General features: G+C 37.8%; 1 protein-coding gene across 6 annotated transcripts in view; it reads right to left on the reverse strand.

Moving 5' to 3' along the window:
• Positions 1-16,310, reverse strand: part of LOC128688628 (procollagen-lysine,2-oxoglutarate 5-dioxygenase 2-like) — a 123,125-nt gene that overhangs the window by 31,250 nt on the left and 75,565 nt on the right. For all 6 annotated transcript variants that reach the window (XM_070084527.1, XM_070084522.1, XM_070084524.1 and 3 more), the window contains exons 5-12: positions 13,853-14,023; positions 13,121-13,280; positions 12,371-12,542; positions 10,363-10,484; positions 9,656-9,757; positions 6,772-6,897; positions 6,265-6,403; positions 240-422 (exon numbers count right to left, since the gene is read on the reverse strand). In XM_070084527.1, the coding sequence (XP_069940628.1) occupies positions 240-422; positions 6,265-6,403; positions 6,772-6,897; positions 9,656-9,757; positions 10,363-10,484; positions 12,371-12,542; positions 13,121-13,280; positions 13,853-14,023 (1,175 nt within the window). The remainder of the gene's footprint in view (positions 1-239; positions 423-6,264; positions 6,404-6,771; positions 6,898-9,655; positions 9,758-10,362; positions 10,485-12,370; positions 12,543-13,120; positions 13,281-13,852; positions 14,024-16,310) is intronic.

A 16,310-nucleotide genomic window follows, 5' to 3' on the forward strand; every position in this document is an offset into this window, starting at 1 on the left:
TGGCAAAGGGCACTGTCTTCCATACAAAAGTTGCTTTGGCATTCCTTGAAAGTGTCAGGCATACAGTCTGATAAAAGTTTACTTATGCACAATCATATCTGTGATGCCTACTGTAGGTAATAACGTATTAGAAGAAAATTTAAAAATGGATGGAAGATACAGTATTTCAAGAAAGTAACAACAAAAAGGAAGACAAAAAAAAAATCAAAACATGAGAAAATGAAGAAAATAAAGCTTACCATTTCATTAGTAGTATTCTCAGACACAGCATGAGTGTAGTTTGGATGGAGATAGCGTTGTTCCCAATCCCAGCGGTTATCAAACAATTGCCATAGTTCATTATTTAATCGCCGAGTCTCGAACTTGTCAGCATTTACAAGGTGGCCAAAGTCCACTCGATTACTCACATACATGAAGATACCCTGAATGACAGAAAAGGAATAATCCTGGGACTGTAATGGATATTTACAATATCCATTACAGTCCCATTCACCAAGATGCTGCATGACCCATACAGGTTTAACACTCCCCTTCTCCCATCCAAATCAATATACAGCCTCTCCTCCTTTAACGACGGAGTTCCGTTCCAAAGACCACGTCGGTAAACGAATTTGTCGCTAAGTGAGGAGCATACTATAATGGTAGTGGGTTTGTGTCAACCATCTTTGATATTGTTTTAATATCACCTTCGCACCATTTATAACATTTCTGGTATATTTTTAAATGTTTATACAGTAGTTTACTGTACAGCCTCTTCTCACTTGGCGACATACTCGTTTACCGATGCCTTGGACATATGACGGGCTCTTTGACCAGTATTCATACCTAAATAATGTATATTATAGCAATTCTCTTTTTTTTTTTATTCAATTATCTTTGATGTTCTGACACTTTTAGTGTAAGTCTGATCTGCTTATTTTGTGTATGTGTACTTATTTGTGCTTGCAGAGAATCTGAGTCTCAGCTCCTGGCCCTTTCCTCTTGATCTAATATGACTGACTTTACAAGTCTGTGGCTGAAGTACAACTGTCAGACACAGCAACATCTTGGGATCTTAATACAGAGAATTCTTTACTTGCCTAACCTTTTGTCATGACCTACTTCCCAGGTAAACCTACAACTGCTGCACCTCACCTGCCTACAGTATATAAGCCACTTCTTCGTACATATGCTGTATTCTTTTCAAGATTGATGGACTGATTACATAAACTCAAGGTTGAGGGACTGATTACCTTTAAACTCCTCCTGTTCTCTACCATTCTTCTTTGTATGGACTGACGAAGCCACTGTGTGGCAAAACGTTTCCTCATTAAAGATACCCAAGTGTTGCACATGTGTCTAATTTATCATGCCAAGTAAAACTATGGAAAATAATTTGTTTATATATTTTTGGGGATTTTCTTTCTTTTTTTGGGTCACCCTGCCTCAGTGGGAGATTTGTTGAAAAAAAAAAATTGTATTGATCATGATCACAAATCAGCAATTGTAAGACATTAACCAGTTGCAAAGTACCCCAATCATTTATTTATTTATTTATTTATTTGAACATGATACATAGAAGTACAAGAAAATACAGTGGTTAAGTGCAACATGCCAAAGCCCCTTGTATGCAGAGCATTATGGGCAGGCTTAAAATTAACTTAAGATTAACTAAGCAATGATATATTCAGTGGTAAACATTGTTGTAAACAGTTAACAATTAAGAACAAATGAGTATTTCAAAGACAGGTCATATGGTCATTTACTGTGTTGCTGAGCATTCAGTAGAATGGAGTATTCTGTTAGATAATGTAATTAAAAATAACAAAGTTTGACTGGGTCACAGGTTAAACATTTATGAGACACAATTATTCAGTATTTATTTGGTTGTGGGTGAGTAAGTGATTTTTAAGAAGAGACTTGAATTTATAAACAGACAGTGTTTCTTTTATATTCACAGGTAGTGAATTCCAGATTTTTGGGCCTTTTATGTGCATTGAGTTTTTGCATAGTGTGAGATGGACACGAGGAATATCAAAGAGTGATCTGTGCCTTGTGTTATGGTCGCGTGTTCTGTTGAGGTTGGTAAAGAGACGTTTGAGGGGAGGATTTATATCCGAGTTAAGTGTTCTATGTATGTAGTAGGTACAATAATAAGTATGGATGTTTTGTATGGCGAGTAGGTTTAGAGTTTTGAATATTGGTGGAGTGTGCTGCCTGTAGTGGGAATTTGTTATCATTCTGACTGCAGCCTTTTATTGGGCAATTAATGGTCTGAGATGGTTTATTGTTGTTGAGCCCCATGCACAAATTCCATAGGTGAGATAGGGGTAAATAAGTAAGTGATATAGGGCCAGGAGGGCTGACTGTGGAACATAGTACCGTATCTTCGATAGTATGCCTACAGTCTTGGAAATTTGTTGTATATGTGTTTGAAATTTGAGTCTATTATCAAGGTGGATTCCTAAGAATTTTCCCTCTGTGAGCTTTGTGATAGGTGATCCGTTTATCATTATGTTAAGAGGGACATCTGTAGCTCTGTTACCAAACTGAATGAAGTAGGTTTTGTCAATGTTGAGAGTAAGTTTGTTAGTCCTCATCCAGGTAGATATTTTCTGTAATTTGGTATTCACAGTATTGGCTAGCATGACTGGGCTCGGGTGAGAGAAGACATATGTAGTGTCACCTGCAAATGGTGTGGGTTTGAGTAGTTGCGATGCTTTTGGTAGGTAATTTATGTAAACAAGAAAGAGAAGAGGGCCAAGGACACTTCCCTGTGGGACACTAACTGTAATTGGCTGTGCAGAAGAGTTTGCTCCATTTGTGTACACATATTGGCTTCTGTTGCTGAGGTATGACTAGGTAGTTGAGGGAGTGCCCTCTTATACCATAGTGCGACAATTTTATATGGAGCAAGTCGTGGTCAACTGTATCAAAAGCTTTACGTAAATCAATGAAGATTCCCAGTGGGATTCCTTTTTTCTCTAGTGCAGTGTATATTTGTTCTAGCATGTGTATAATAGCATCAATCGTATTTTTATTAGGCCTGAACCCAAACTGACAGGGGTTGAGTATGTTGTAGAACATGAGATAGGAATAGATTCACTTATGAATTAATTTTTCAAAGATTTTAGAGAGAGAGTGTAAGTTTGATATTGGCCTATAGAGTCTGTTTGGTCTCCTCTTTTATGGATCAGGGTGACCCTCGCTATTTTGAGAACTGTAGGGAGGCAGAGGATTCGATGGATTTGTTAGTGTTGCAATGATTGGTGACAGCACTTGCGACACTTTTTTGTATATAAAGGGTGGTAAGGTATTTAAATCTCCTGTCTTTTTTTTTAGTGTGTTGATAATAGGTTAGGTTAGTCGGAGCTAGGAACAGTGTGTTCAGGTAGTTGCCAGTGAGGTAGTCATTGGGTGGGGTATTTGAGCTTGGGATTTTATTGGCAAGGTTTTTTCCTATTGGTGGAGAAGAAATCATTGAGTCTGTTTGCTGTTTCAGTTGGTGGGAGTTGGGGTTCATCTGGCTTTGTTAGTTCAATTGCGCTATTTCGTGATATCTTTTTTGTTCCTAGAATTTCTGATAGGGTTTTCCAGGTCTTTTTTATATCACCTTTTAAGCTGGATAATCTGTTCTCATAATACAATTTTTTTGCCCTTCTTATCAGGCTGGTTAGGATTGATGAGTAATGTTTTGTTTGGTCTCTGGTTATGTGACCCATTCTGTACTGTTTTTCGTATAGGTGCTTTGTATTTATGGATTTGAGGATTCTGGGTGTTAGCCAGGCACTGTTCAGTCTCTTAGCTGTCATCTGTTTAGTTTTTTTAGGGCAGTGCTTGTTATAGAGGTATTGGGTCTTTTTTAGAAAATTATTAATACTTTCGTCAATATCTGCACAGATTTCTAGCTCAGTGTGCCAGTCAATGTTTGTCACTGCTGTTGTGAAGTTATTAATGGCTGCCTCACTGTGAAGTCTGAAAGTGACTTTAGTAGTGTCTTGGGGTAATTTGCCTCGATTAGTTATGAGGAAGGTAGGGTAGTGGTCTGTGGTATTATCTGTGATTATGCCTGATTTTAAAGGGGATATGGTGTTGGTCCAGATGTGGTCTAGTAGGGAAACACTAGTCTCTGTAATTCTTGTAGGTTTTGTTACTGTTGGCAGCAACAAGCAGTTACTCATAGTGTTTGTGAATTCAGTAACGTGTGGGTCCTGGTCTTGCAGGAGATATATATTGAAGTCACCTGAGAGTAGCAAGTGATCTTTATTCATGCGTGCATCAGTTATCATACTTCCTAGGTCTTCGCTAAAACGGCTAATGTTTGACTGTGGTACTCTGTAGATGTTTATCACTGTGAGAGGTTTTTGTAGGTACATATTTGGATTTGAATTTAGCTATTATATATTCCCCATGTTCATCCCTTGTGCAAGTATTAGTGATACATTCTAGTTGGTCTGAGTAGTACACAGTTGTGCCACCCCATTGTTGATCTGGCCTACAGTTGTGTATGGCTGTGTAACCAGGAATGGCATAGACATCTGTAGTATCAGGCTTTAGCTAGGTTTCGGTGAGAGTAATGATGGACATACTGGCATGCAGGGAATTTAGTAATGCTATGAGGTCATCGTAATGTTTGCTTAAAGAGCCGATATTGTAGTTAAAGACAGTAATGTCGTTGTTGGCTCTGAGAAGTGCCTTTGATTGTTCTGCTGTGTAGTAATTACAGTTACTGTTTGATTCATTTAAGTCATTCAATAAGAGATTGGTATCAGGATCAATGCTTGTAATCATAAGATTTATAGTGAATCTACATGTATAGTTAGAATTAAGTATAAGACAATGTAAATATTCTAAAGCTAAAAAAAAGCACCTGAATTATTTTAACAAAAGTAAAAATATGAGCTAAGGTAGTTCTTTAAAGCTAAAATAAAGGAGACAATATAAAAGGGACTAAAATCATTTGTGGTGAACAAATAAAGTGATGATCAAATAAAGGAGCTTGGGAATATAATAGTAGGCAGTTCTTTAAAGGTAGTTCTTTAAAGTTAAAATAAAGGAGACAATATAAAAGGGACTAATGTAAGTTGTGGTGAACAAATAAAGTGGTAATCAAATAAATGAGCTTGGGAATATATGTAATGGCAAAATAGTGAACTTATTACACTTTAGCACCTGAGAATAGCACCTTGATTATTTTAACAATTGTGAATATATGAACTAAGGTAGTTATATAAAGCTAAAATAAAGGAGAAAATATATAAGGGACTAAATTAAGTAATGGTAAACAAAGTTCAATGGACAGATAGTCACTATGATATAATAAGTACAAAACATCACAAGTCAAGAGCCCTACTGCATAATTTTTGTGCTTGTGGTCAAAAGTAAACAGCACCTTGTACCTACACAAGGCCAAGGATGGCAAGAAATAAAAATAATGGTGAGGTTTATAGAAGAGGTATTATTAAGACCATAAGTCTACCAGCGAGCACACAGGATTTACCTCCGTCGTCGTCACCACTCTACTGCCCTTAATTGATCTTCCCTCCTCGCTGATGGCCCCACAGACTCCTTTGACTTTTTGACAGCATTAGATTTATTGCATAAACTTTGATTATGCTTCCTTTAGCACTTCACACCGCCCCTTACTATCTCTTTTATACTCTCCACCCTCGCTAGTCTCTGATCAAGCATATTAAACCTTGAGCACACCCTACCCTGCAGCACTGTATGACTCTTGTGTGTTTAGCGCTTAGTTATGATTATAATAATAATTAAGACAATAAGAAATGATAGCGTATATGAAAGGAGACAAGAGGTTTTAGAAAAGGTAAACAAGTAATATTTTTGAGAGATGAGAATACACAAATAACCCGCACACGAGGGAAAGAAACTTATGACATTTCAGTCCGACTTGGACTAGTTAATGGTCCAAGTTGGACTGAAACGTTCAGGTTATCTGTGTATTGTTCCAGTCATGGTACTGTGCCTTTTTTGTTCTTTGAGAAATAATGTAAAAGTGAAATAATCATGAAGTGCATAATTATTGAGGCAGAAGACTTTAGACATTTGTGATATGCACAGTATGAACATGGAACAATAACAGTAAAAATTCAGTCTCATTTTGGTTATATTTGTTATCGTATTATCATACAACTAAGAAGATATCACTTAAAGAAGGGTTAGGTCTACTAGACCAAGGCACTAAATGCCCTCAGGATGTCTACATATTACAGGAGTTTCTACATACGTATTTAGTATCACAAAGAAGGCCACAGAATACCAAACCTTTTCCCGGAGGTTTTCACACAAGGCCATGTCAGGGTCAAGCAGGTTTTTAATGAAGGAGGGTCGCTTCTTGTCGTTGTCAAGAAGAGAACGCTGCATCAGGTAACAAGAGCTGATATATGGCACATTCCATAGGCCTCTGAGATAGAAAAATTTAAATATTATAATTATTACTATCATCACTATTAACTGTGATGAGCTTCTTGGAAGGGGCTTGCAGATATGTGATACTAAATATATACATGGAGGGGAAACATCTCAAAGTCCTAAATATGTACTTGCTGGAGAGGAATAGAGATCTACATAATAATATACACATGGAAAGTACTACAGGGAAACACACAGACTACCCTCATCACATCCCTACATCCTAAACTCGTGATACTAGTACGTTTAAAATCCTTCTAAGTGATGATTTTTCTTATATGGTTGTCACCCTGCCTTGGTGGAAGATGGCCAGTCTGTTAATAAATAATTACTTATTGTAATACAGTGGCAGTACTGTACCTTCTTTGGCTTTGTACAATCTCCATGTAGTCCATAGAGCGAGCATAAAAGCCATCATTGGTAATGGCGCCCCAAAAGTTACTCCAAGCCTTGTAGGGTCGGATCATCATAGGTGCCACAATCTCCCTATGGAGAATGTAAAACCTACAAATATTGTTCTTCACAAAGCATAAAATTAATATATTTTATTATGCAGTAAGTGAAATGTAGCATAGCCTCAAAAAATGCACCATATATAACATCTAATTCAAATACAGTAAATATTAAGTACAAAACACTGCTTTATGAAATAAATTAATATATCTGGAATTAAAATAAACAGATACATATAAAGACACAAACACCATAAAAAATACAAACACCAAACATACATAAACAAAAACAAAAACTTAAACAAAAAACATGCACATGACTTAGGAAATCGTAATGACACGATTGCAAATAAACCATACCCCCGGCCGGGATTGAACCCGCGGTCATAGAGTCTCAAAACTCCAGCCCGTCGCGTTAGCTAGCTGGTCTAGTGGCTAACGCGACGGGCTGGAGTTTTGAGACTCTATGACCGCGGGTTCAATCCCGGCCGGGGGTATGGTTTAACATGCACATGCACACACACCTGCAAAGAGGTGGGGCCAGGAGCTGTGACTACCCTTGCAACTGCAAGTAGGCGAGTACACCCACCCACCCCAATAAAGTGTGTATATCTCTTATTGTATATACACTGGAGTGTTTAATTTAATCCATATTTTAGGAATTAAAGTACAGTGGACCCCCGCACAACGATTACCTCCGAATGCGACCAATTATGTAAGTGTATTTATGTAAGTGCGTTTGTATGTGTATGTTTGGGGGTCTGAAATGGACTAATCTACTTCACAATATTTCTTATGGGAACAAATTCGGTCAGTACTGGCACCTGAACATACTTCTGGAGTGAAAAAATATCGTTAACCGGGGGTCCACTGTACATATTCTTACCTAGTGAAGTACAAAAGAATTCAGCCTTAGGGTTGAAACCTAACTCATCACACACCACTGTAACAAAAACTAAACAATCACAAGAACAGGGCTCTGGTGGCCTGGTGGTTAACGCTCTCGCTTCACACGGTGAGGGCCTGGGTTCGATTCCCAGCCAGAGTAGAAACATTGGACGTGTTTCTTTCCACCTGTTGTCTATGTTCCCCATCAGTAAAATGGGTACCTGGGTGTTAGTCGACTGGTGTGGGTCACATCCTGGGACACTGACCTAAGGAGGCCTGGTCACAGACCGGGCCGCGGGGGCGTTGACTCCCGGAACTCTCTCCAGGTAAACTCCAGGTAAACACATAGTTTTAAGATGAGGTATGATAAAGCTCATGGAGCAGGGAGAGAGAGGACCTAGTAGCGACCAGTGAAGAGGCAGGGCCAGGAGCCAAGTCTCAACCCCTGCAACCACAATTAGGCGAGTACATAGGTATGAGGACAAGCCCCTGCAGGGAAAAAGAGGCTGCTTGTTCTCATGTTGCTCAAGAAAATTTTATCCGAGGAATTGGAGCTTCCATTTTTACCTTCGATAAAACACGATTGCTCCCAATCCACTGCATGACACTTTAAGACGTCACAATTTAAGACGTCACAATTTAAGACGTCACAATTTAAGACGTCACAATTTAAGACGTCACAATTTAAGAACTCACAATTTAAGAACTCACAATTTAAGAACTCACAATTTAAGAACTCACAATTTAAGAACTCACAATTTAAGAACTCACAATTTAAGAACTCACAATTTAAGAACTCACAATTTAAGAACTCACAATTTAAGAACTCACAATTTAAGAACTCACAATTTAAGAACTCACAATTTAAGAACTCACAATTTAAGAACTCACAATTTAAGAACTCACAATTTAAGAACTCACAATTTAAGAACTCACAATTTAAGAACTCACAATTTAAGAACTCACAATTTAAGAACTCACAATTTAAGAACTCACAATTTAAGAACTCACAATTTAAGAACTCACAATTTAAGAACTCACAATTTAAGAACTCACAATTTAACCCTTAAACTGTCCAAACGTAGATCTACGTTTGTGCGCGTAGTGCTCTGACCTTAATTTTCTCCATAAGAAACAATATAAAAAAAAACGTAGATCTACGTTCGGAGCGCTACGCGTGCAAATGTAGATCTATGTTTGGACAGTTTAAGAGTTAAGAACTCACAATTTAAGAACTCACAATTTAAGAACTCACACTTAGTTACACAACCCTTGACAAACACTGAGAGGAGTCACGATTATATCATAAGACAGCAAGATGCATCAACAAAGATAGATACAGGCAGACTGAGACATGTGTATGTAAGGATGACACAGGTATGCTGGGAAACTAAATGCCAGAATGAAGCCAAAGCATTATATTTTTATGAAGCACTAAACCCATGGGGGACACTAAGCCCAAAGAGTGGTGGAAACTCTATGCTTGGTCTGCTAATTACAACAAACACTAGCAGCCTAAGGGAAAACTTCTTCAGTGGACACAACAGAGGTAGTAGTAGATGTAAACACCATGCCTGTATTACAACAAAATACTGCATAACCCAAGGAGTTAGGGATGCATTACAGCTGACAATAAGTGGTTGAGAAAGACCTGACCATAGAAGCTGGCACTCAACTCCTGTAAACACAGTTTAGTCAGCGTGCACACATGCGCACACACACATGGATGCACATGCACACATATGCATGTACACACACACAATATCTATAAGCAGTTATCTTTATCAATAAAACACAAAATGAAAAGTGAGAGGGTTAAAATAAAAAGCTACGTTTCCTTTATCCCTCCTTCCTCCCTTTCTTCCCAGCCTCCTTCCTTCTCTCACTCTCATTTTTTTGTTTACCTGTTTTGCTCAATAAGCAGCTTGAGAGTGAAAGGATTATCCAGTTGAGCTTCAGAGTCAATGACGAACAGATACTGGCACTCATGCTCCAGACAGTAGTCACTGAAAATTAAAGATAATGAGTGACCTTCATGGTAGTAAAGCATGTATTAAGTTTACCCCAGTAGAAAATCCCAGGATAAATTTTACAAAAAAAAAAAAAAAAATCATAGGAACAAAATAATGCATAGAAAGAATGTGAGAGCCATAAGTCTTGATATTCTTGATCCAATAATATTCAACTACTAAATTAGAAGTTTTAAACAAATAACCCACACATAGGAGAAAGGAACTTATGATGATGTTTTGGTTCGACTTGGACCATTAACTAGTTACACACATCATCATAAATTTCTTTCTCCTACGTGCAGGTTGTATGTGTATTGTTCCAGTCATGGTATTGTGTTTCTTTGTTCTTCAGTTAGAAGTTTTGGTAGTAACATACAGTTTTTACTGATATTAATTTGCCCCAATAACTGTGGCAATAGGGAGCAAGGGGCTAGTAACCCCTTCTCCTGTATATATTACTAAATTTAAAAGGAGAAACTTTAGTTTTTCCTTTTGGGCCATCCCGCCTCAGTGGGATACGGCCAATTTGTTGAAAGAAGAACTGTGGTAATAATACTACAACCCCAAACAAAAAATGTGAAATAAGGCAAGCAACGTACATGGCGGCATTGCGAGCATGCCATTCTTTGATGTTTTCATCGTGCTTAATATACTTGACCGAGATAAACGTCTCTCCAACTGCCTTCACCCACCCACTCACCATCTCCTCATGGTACTCTACCTAAAAGAGACAATGATCTGTAAACAGCTGGATGCATGTGGGTCATTAATGCTGTACTTCACTGCTACACCAACAATCAACAATATTTTAGCCCTTGGCAAAGAAATTAAGTTAAATTCTCAGTGTACATGTGCCTAATGATATGTACTTTTCAGTGTATATACTTTGATCTTTAATTAGCTGGAGTATGGCAAATTATATGAACAAAAAATGAATAGCAGCAGTCTATAGGAATGAGTATATTCAACAAAGTAGCTCCTTAAATAAACAAATTTTTTTACCAAGATGATTTATATGTACAGTACAAGAAATTGTATAACTCAGGATACATAGTGTACATGGTAAGGCCATAGTTGTACAAAATATTTAAGGCAAACTTAGGATTAAACAAATCTAAAAATAATTGATAGAACACATTGGGTTATATTTTATTTCATGGATTTAAAAAAGGCATATGATAAGGTAGATAGGGGAGCAAGGTGGAAGATATTGCAAGTGTAAATGCTAAGGTGTTGGGGAGAGGGATGGGATTAAAATATGCAGAACCTAATACAAAATGGGAGTTGGCATGGTTACTTTTTGCTGATGATACTGTGCTTTTGGGATATTGTGAAGAGAAGTTGCAAAGGTTAGTGGACGAATTTAGGAGGGCGAGTAAAGGAAGTTGAAAGTGAACATAGATAAGAGCAAGGTGATGAGGGTATCAAATGAGTTAGGTAATGAAAAATTTGGTATCAGACTGGGGGAAGGGAGTATGGAGGAAGTGAATGTGTTCAGATATTTGGGAGTGGACACGTCGGTGGATGGGTATATGAAAGATGAGGTAAACCACAGAACTGATAAAGGAAAAAAGGTGGGTGGTGCATTGAGGTATCTCCAGAGGCAAAGAACATTGTCCATGGAAGCAAAAAAATGGGAATGTATGAGTGTATAGTGGTACTAACACTTTTATATGGGTGTGAAGCATGGGTTTTAAACATTGCAGCGAGGAGAAGGTTGGAGGCAGTCGAGATGTCATGTCTGAGGGCAATGTATAGTGTAAATATTATGCAGAGAATTCATAGTGTGGAAATTAGAAGGTGCAGAGTTACTAAAAGTATTACTCAGAGGATTGAGGAGAGGTCGTTGAAGTGGTTTGGTCATTTGGAGAGGATGGAGCAAAATAGGATGACTTGGAGGGTGTATAAATCTGTAGTGGAGGGAAGGCAGGGTAGGGGGTCACCCTAGGAAAGGATGGAGACAGGGGGTAAAGGAGGTTATGTGTGCAAGGGGCTTGGACATGCAGAAGGCATATGCATGTTAGATAGTAGTGGAGACCAATGGTTTATGGGACCTGATGAGCTATTGGAGTGTGAGCAAGGTAATATTTTGTGAGGGGATTCAGGGAAAACCGCTTAGCCGGACTAGTCCTGGAGGTGGGAAGGAGAAGTTTGGGATGTTTGCTGCTTGGAGAGACATCTGAACTGTCGTATCTGCATGTCTTGGCAAGACAGTGATATTGTAAATAGTGAAAGTGTTTCTTTTTCAGGTCACCCTACCTCAGTGAGAGATGGCCAGCATTAACAAAAAAATGTACATTATACATCATATATACACTCAGTGGCCACTTTGTTGATACACTTGTACACCTGCTCATTAATGCAAATATCTAATCAGCCAAACATGTGGCAGCACCTCAATATCTCATAGCATGCAGACATCACCAAGAAGTTCAGCTGTTGTTCACACCAAACATCAGAATGGGAAGAAATGTTATCTAGGTAACTCTGTCTATAATAATAAAGAATTTACTGAACTTAAATGTAAAAATTAAATTTAACCATTTGTCACTAAATTTTTATACACAATCTATAGTATTAGATATGACAATGGGAGAACCAGCTTACTGCATTGTGAACAAAAAGATCCATCCTTGAGGAAGGATACAGCAAGTTGTCGATCTTATCTAAGAACTCCTCCAGGAAGGGTGTGGCTTTCTCTACAAAGACACCCATTGTCAACCTTGGCAGCTCCTCCTCCTTCTTCTCATCCAGACTAATCATTTCATCCCAGCATGATCTGCTTAGAAAGAAATTAAAGCAGGGAATTAAATCTTGCATATAACAGAATAAAAAGTACATTCTTTTGAGCAGTGCTAAATACTAATTGTCTTAAATCAAGCTAAATGTAAAAACTTTAGGTAAATTTAACAGTTGGGCAGATAATACTGCACAGAACTTTACAATTATCCTCTCTAAAAGCATACAAAATATTAAATAATTTACAACAAAGGATTTGTGTAATATTAGATTGGATGTACTTAAATGACATATACAGTACATATAATTTTCGCTATTCTAGTAATGTCATGAAAATTTTAAAGTTTAACTACAGATTCTTATGGCATTTTGGAAGTTTCAAGAGATGGGCTGCTCAAAGATGTACATCTTAAACCTTTCAAGGACATGTCCTGACACTGGTGAAAGGCTCTTAATCTAAAGAATTGGAGATGCCTTTCCCCTACTTGGATCAAACCTGATTATCTCCCATTTTCAAGGCACTCTGTGGCCATCATGGGTTTAACACTTCCCCATGAATATATGTATAAGAATAATGTATCTTAATCATAGCAGCTGTGCTTGCTCTGGTATCATTACCTGCATCCATCCTCTGGGTTCCAAGACCGTGCAAGGTAAGACCCCAGTGTGTTAAGAACAAGGTCAGTGTGGCCATTACCTCTCACCACCACAGGCACAGTGTTGTACAAAGTGTTTTGCAAGTAAGCCTCCTTGCCGGCAAACCGTAGTTCAACATCACCTGCAAGACGGAAAGAGCTCAATATACTATGAGGTCATTGTGTACTAAGAGTTGCCCATGGGATGAGAGCAAACTCCTTTTACTTGCAAACTATTAGTGATACGCCTTACCCAGAGTGGTAAAGGGGAACTGGAAAAAAATTACTGACCTTTAGTTTTATACTGTAATAGATGCCCTTTGTTTAGCACAGTCAGCTCCATTTCCTACTTTAATATTTTTCATCACTGTATTTAACTTTATAAAGAGCTAGATGATATAATTGAACCCTTGTTCCTAATCTTCAACTGTAAGCCCTAAACTCAGCTCAGTAACGAAACTTAATTTTCTAAAATATTCAGCATGTTATTATTATCTTCTTTGAGTTGTAAGCCACCATCAGTCTTATGACACTAGAAGAAAGTTCAGTAACAGCAAGAGCAAAGGAAATTAAATCAATAAAGAGGAAGCTAATGAAAGCAAATAAGAAAGAGGAGGAGGAGGAGGAAGCAGAGGTAGAGGATGCAATGATTTTATTCAAGATTTAGAAAGTAATTTATGAGCTAAAAATAAAAGAATGAATGTGCTTCACATACCGGTGGCACCATTAAGATTCTGGAAGAGTGTGGAGAGGTGGTCTAGCTTGAGGTTGTACTTGTCCCTGGTAGTATCTTTCACATACATGTGGGTTATCAAGAGCTGTAATGATGTCTCCTCTGGAGCCTCCGACAGCATCCTGTGGATGGTTCCAGCACGGCCCACAAAACCTATCAACACAACTCCTAAATTAGCATCATATCATCAAGCCTAACATAATGCCTTTGCCAACACAGCTGCCTCCAGAACTCGCAAAACAAGTCTCATCATGTAGTCTTAACTTGGACTTCTCCAAAATGCTCTGCATAACTGTGGGCATCTGTGCACAACTAAATGTCACCCATCACTGTACAAACATTGTTTTTTTTTTTTATTATCACACCGGCCGATTCCCACCAAGGCAGGGTGGCCCGAAAAAGAAAAACTTTCACCATCATTCACTCCATCACTGTCTTGCCAGAAGGGTGCTTTACACTACAGTTTTTAAACTGCAACATTAACACCCCTCCTTCAGAGTGCAGGCACTGTACTTCCCATCTCCAGGACTCAAGTCCTGTATCCAGCATGATACAAACATTGTATCATGCTGAAATAAAAATTATTATTATTATTATAATAAATACATATACATACTGCATTTCTGTTTAAATCCAAACTTGTAACATTGAAAACTAAACCTTGTTTATAAATAACATTTCATGAACACACACTCTTGGGGTATTAACATTCACCATCTGAGACAACAGCAGCTGCTAGAGCCAGAAAGATTAACCCTTTGACTGTTTCGGTGGTATACATACATCTTACGCGCAACTGTTTCTGACGTATTTATACGCGTAAATTCTAGCAGCTTCAAATCAAGCGGGAGAAAGCTGGTAGGCCCACATGTGAGAGAATGGGTCTGTGTGATCAGTGTGCACCATATAAAAAAAATCCTGCAGCATGCAGTGCGTAATGAGAAAAAAAAAACTTACTTTTTTTGGATTAAAACGCCGACTTTGAGGTGCATTTTCGTATAGTATTTATCGTTGTATTCTCGTTTTCATGGTCTCAGCTGATAAAATGGAAAACATATTACAGAAATAGAGATGATCTTGATTACTTTCATGATGAAAACGACCTTGAAATTGAACTCAAAGTAGTGGAAATGTTAAATTTTTACCAATGTTCAGGAGTAAGCAGATCACACTACACGTCCAATACACTTCAACTGGTGAGACTAATATTCTTTCACTAGTGCACTGATATTATTTATACCATTTTTACAATAATGCAGTAGTCTGCATAACAGTAAATTTTGCATTTTTTTGTATGAATAAAAAATCAAAATAGAAAGCAATAGTAATATAAGAGGGGCCTAGAGACATGACTAATAAACAGAGGATATGTTATTTTAGTGCCAAGAATGTCTACATTGTTTATTTTGGACCCTATTTTGAAATTGGCATCTTTTTTTATTTGCATGAAATTGGCCAAATTGCCAATTTCTGACCACTTTATCGGGAAGTTCAAATCAGTAAATGGGCGGTTTCTTGTACTCAACTGATAGAAAAAATGGAGTTCTAAAGAAACAGCTATGAGATTGGTCAACTGGAACAACGGAATTGGCCAAAAACAGGGCTCAAAGTCGGCGAAATCGCCGATGTGTATATATCGCCGAGACCACTAACTTCGCGGGAGTGTAATTCTGTGAGTTTTTGCCCAAATTTCGTACTTTTGGTGTCATTACCATCGGGAAAAGATTCTCTATCATTTCATAAGAAAAAATTTTTTTTTTTTCCAAAAATTTAACGACACAGAATGAGTTTCAGAAAGGGGCCTGCGACAGTCAAAGTGTTAAGAGATATTAACCCTTTGAGGGTTTCGGACGTACTAGTATTGCTTACGACCCAGGGTTTTTGACGTACTAGTACGCCTAAATTCTAGCGCCCTCAAATATAGTGGGAGAAAGCTGGTAGGCCTTCATATGAAAGAATGGGTCTATGTGGTCAGTGTGCACAGTCTAAAAAAAATCCTGCAGCACACAGTGCATAATGAGAAAAAAAAAACTTTGACCGTTTTTTTGGAATAAAACAGCGACTTTGCACTGTATTTTCGTATGGTATTTATTGTTTTATTCTAGTTTTCGTGGTCTCATTTTATAGAATGGAAGACATATTACAGAAATTGAGATGATTTTGACTGATTTTACAATAAAAGATACCTTGAAATTGAACTCAAAGTAGCAGAAATGTTCGATTTTTACCAAATTTCAAAAGTAAACAAATCGTGCCAATGGTCCAATACACGTCAACTGGTGAGTCTAATATTCTTTCACAAGTGCGCCAATAATATTTATACCATTTTTTACACTAATGCAGTAGTCTGCATAACAGTAAATCTTATATTTTTTCTGAGAATAAAAATTCAAAGTGGAAAGCAAAAGAATATAAGAGGGGCCTTGAGACGTGACTAATG

Source organism: Cherax quadricarinatus, chromosome 13 (assembly GCF_038502225.1).
Source record: "Cherax quadricarinatus isolate ZL_2023a chromosome 13, ASM3850222v1, whole genome shotgun sequence".
NCBI classification, from domain to species: domain Eukaryota; kingdom Metazoa; phylum Arthropoda; class Malacostraca; order Decapoda; family Parastacidae; genus Cherax; species Cherax quadricarinatus.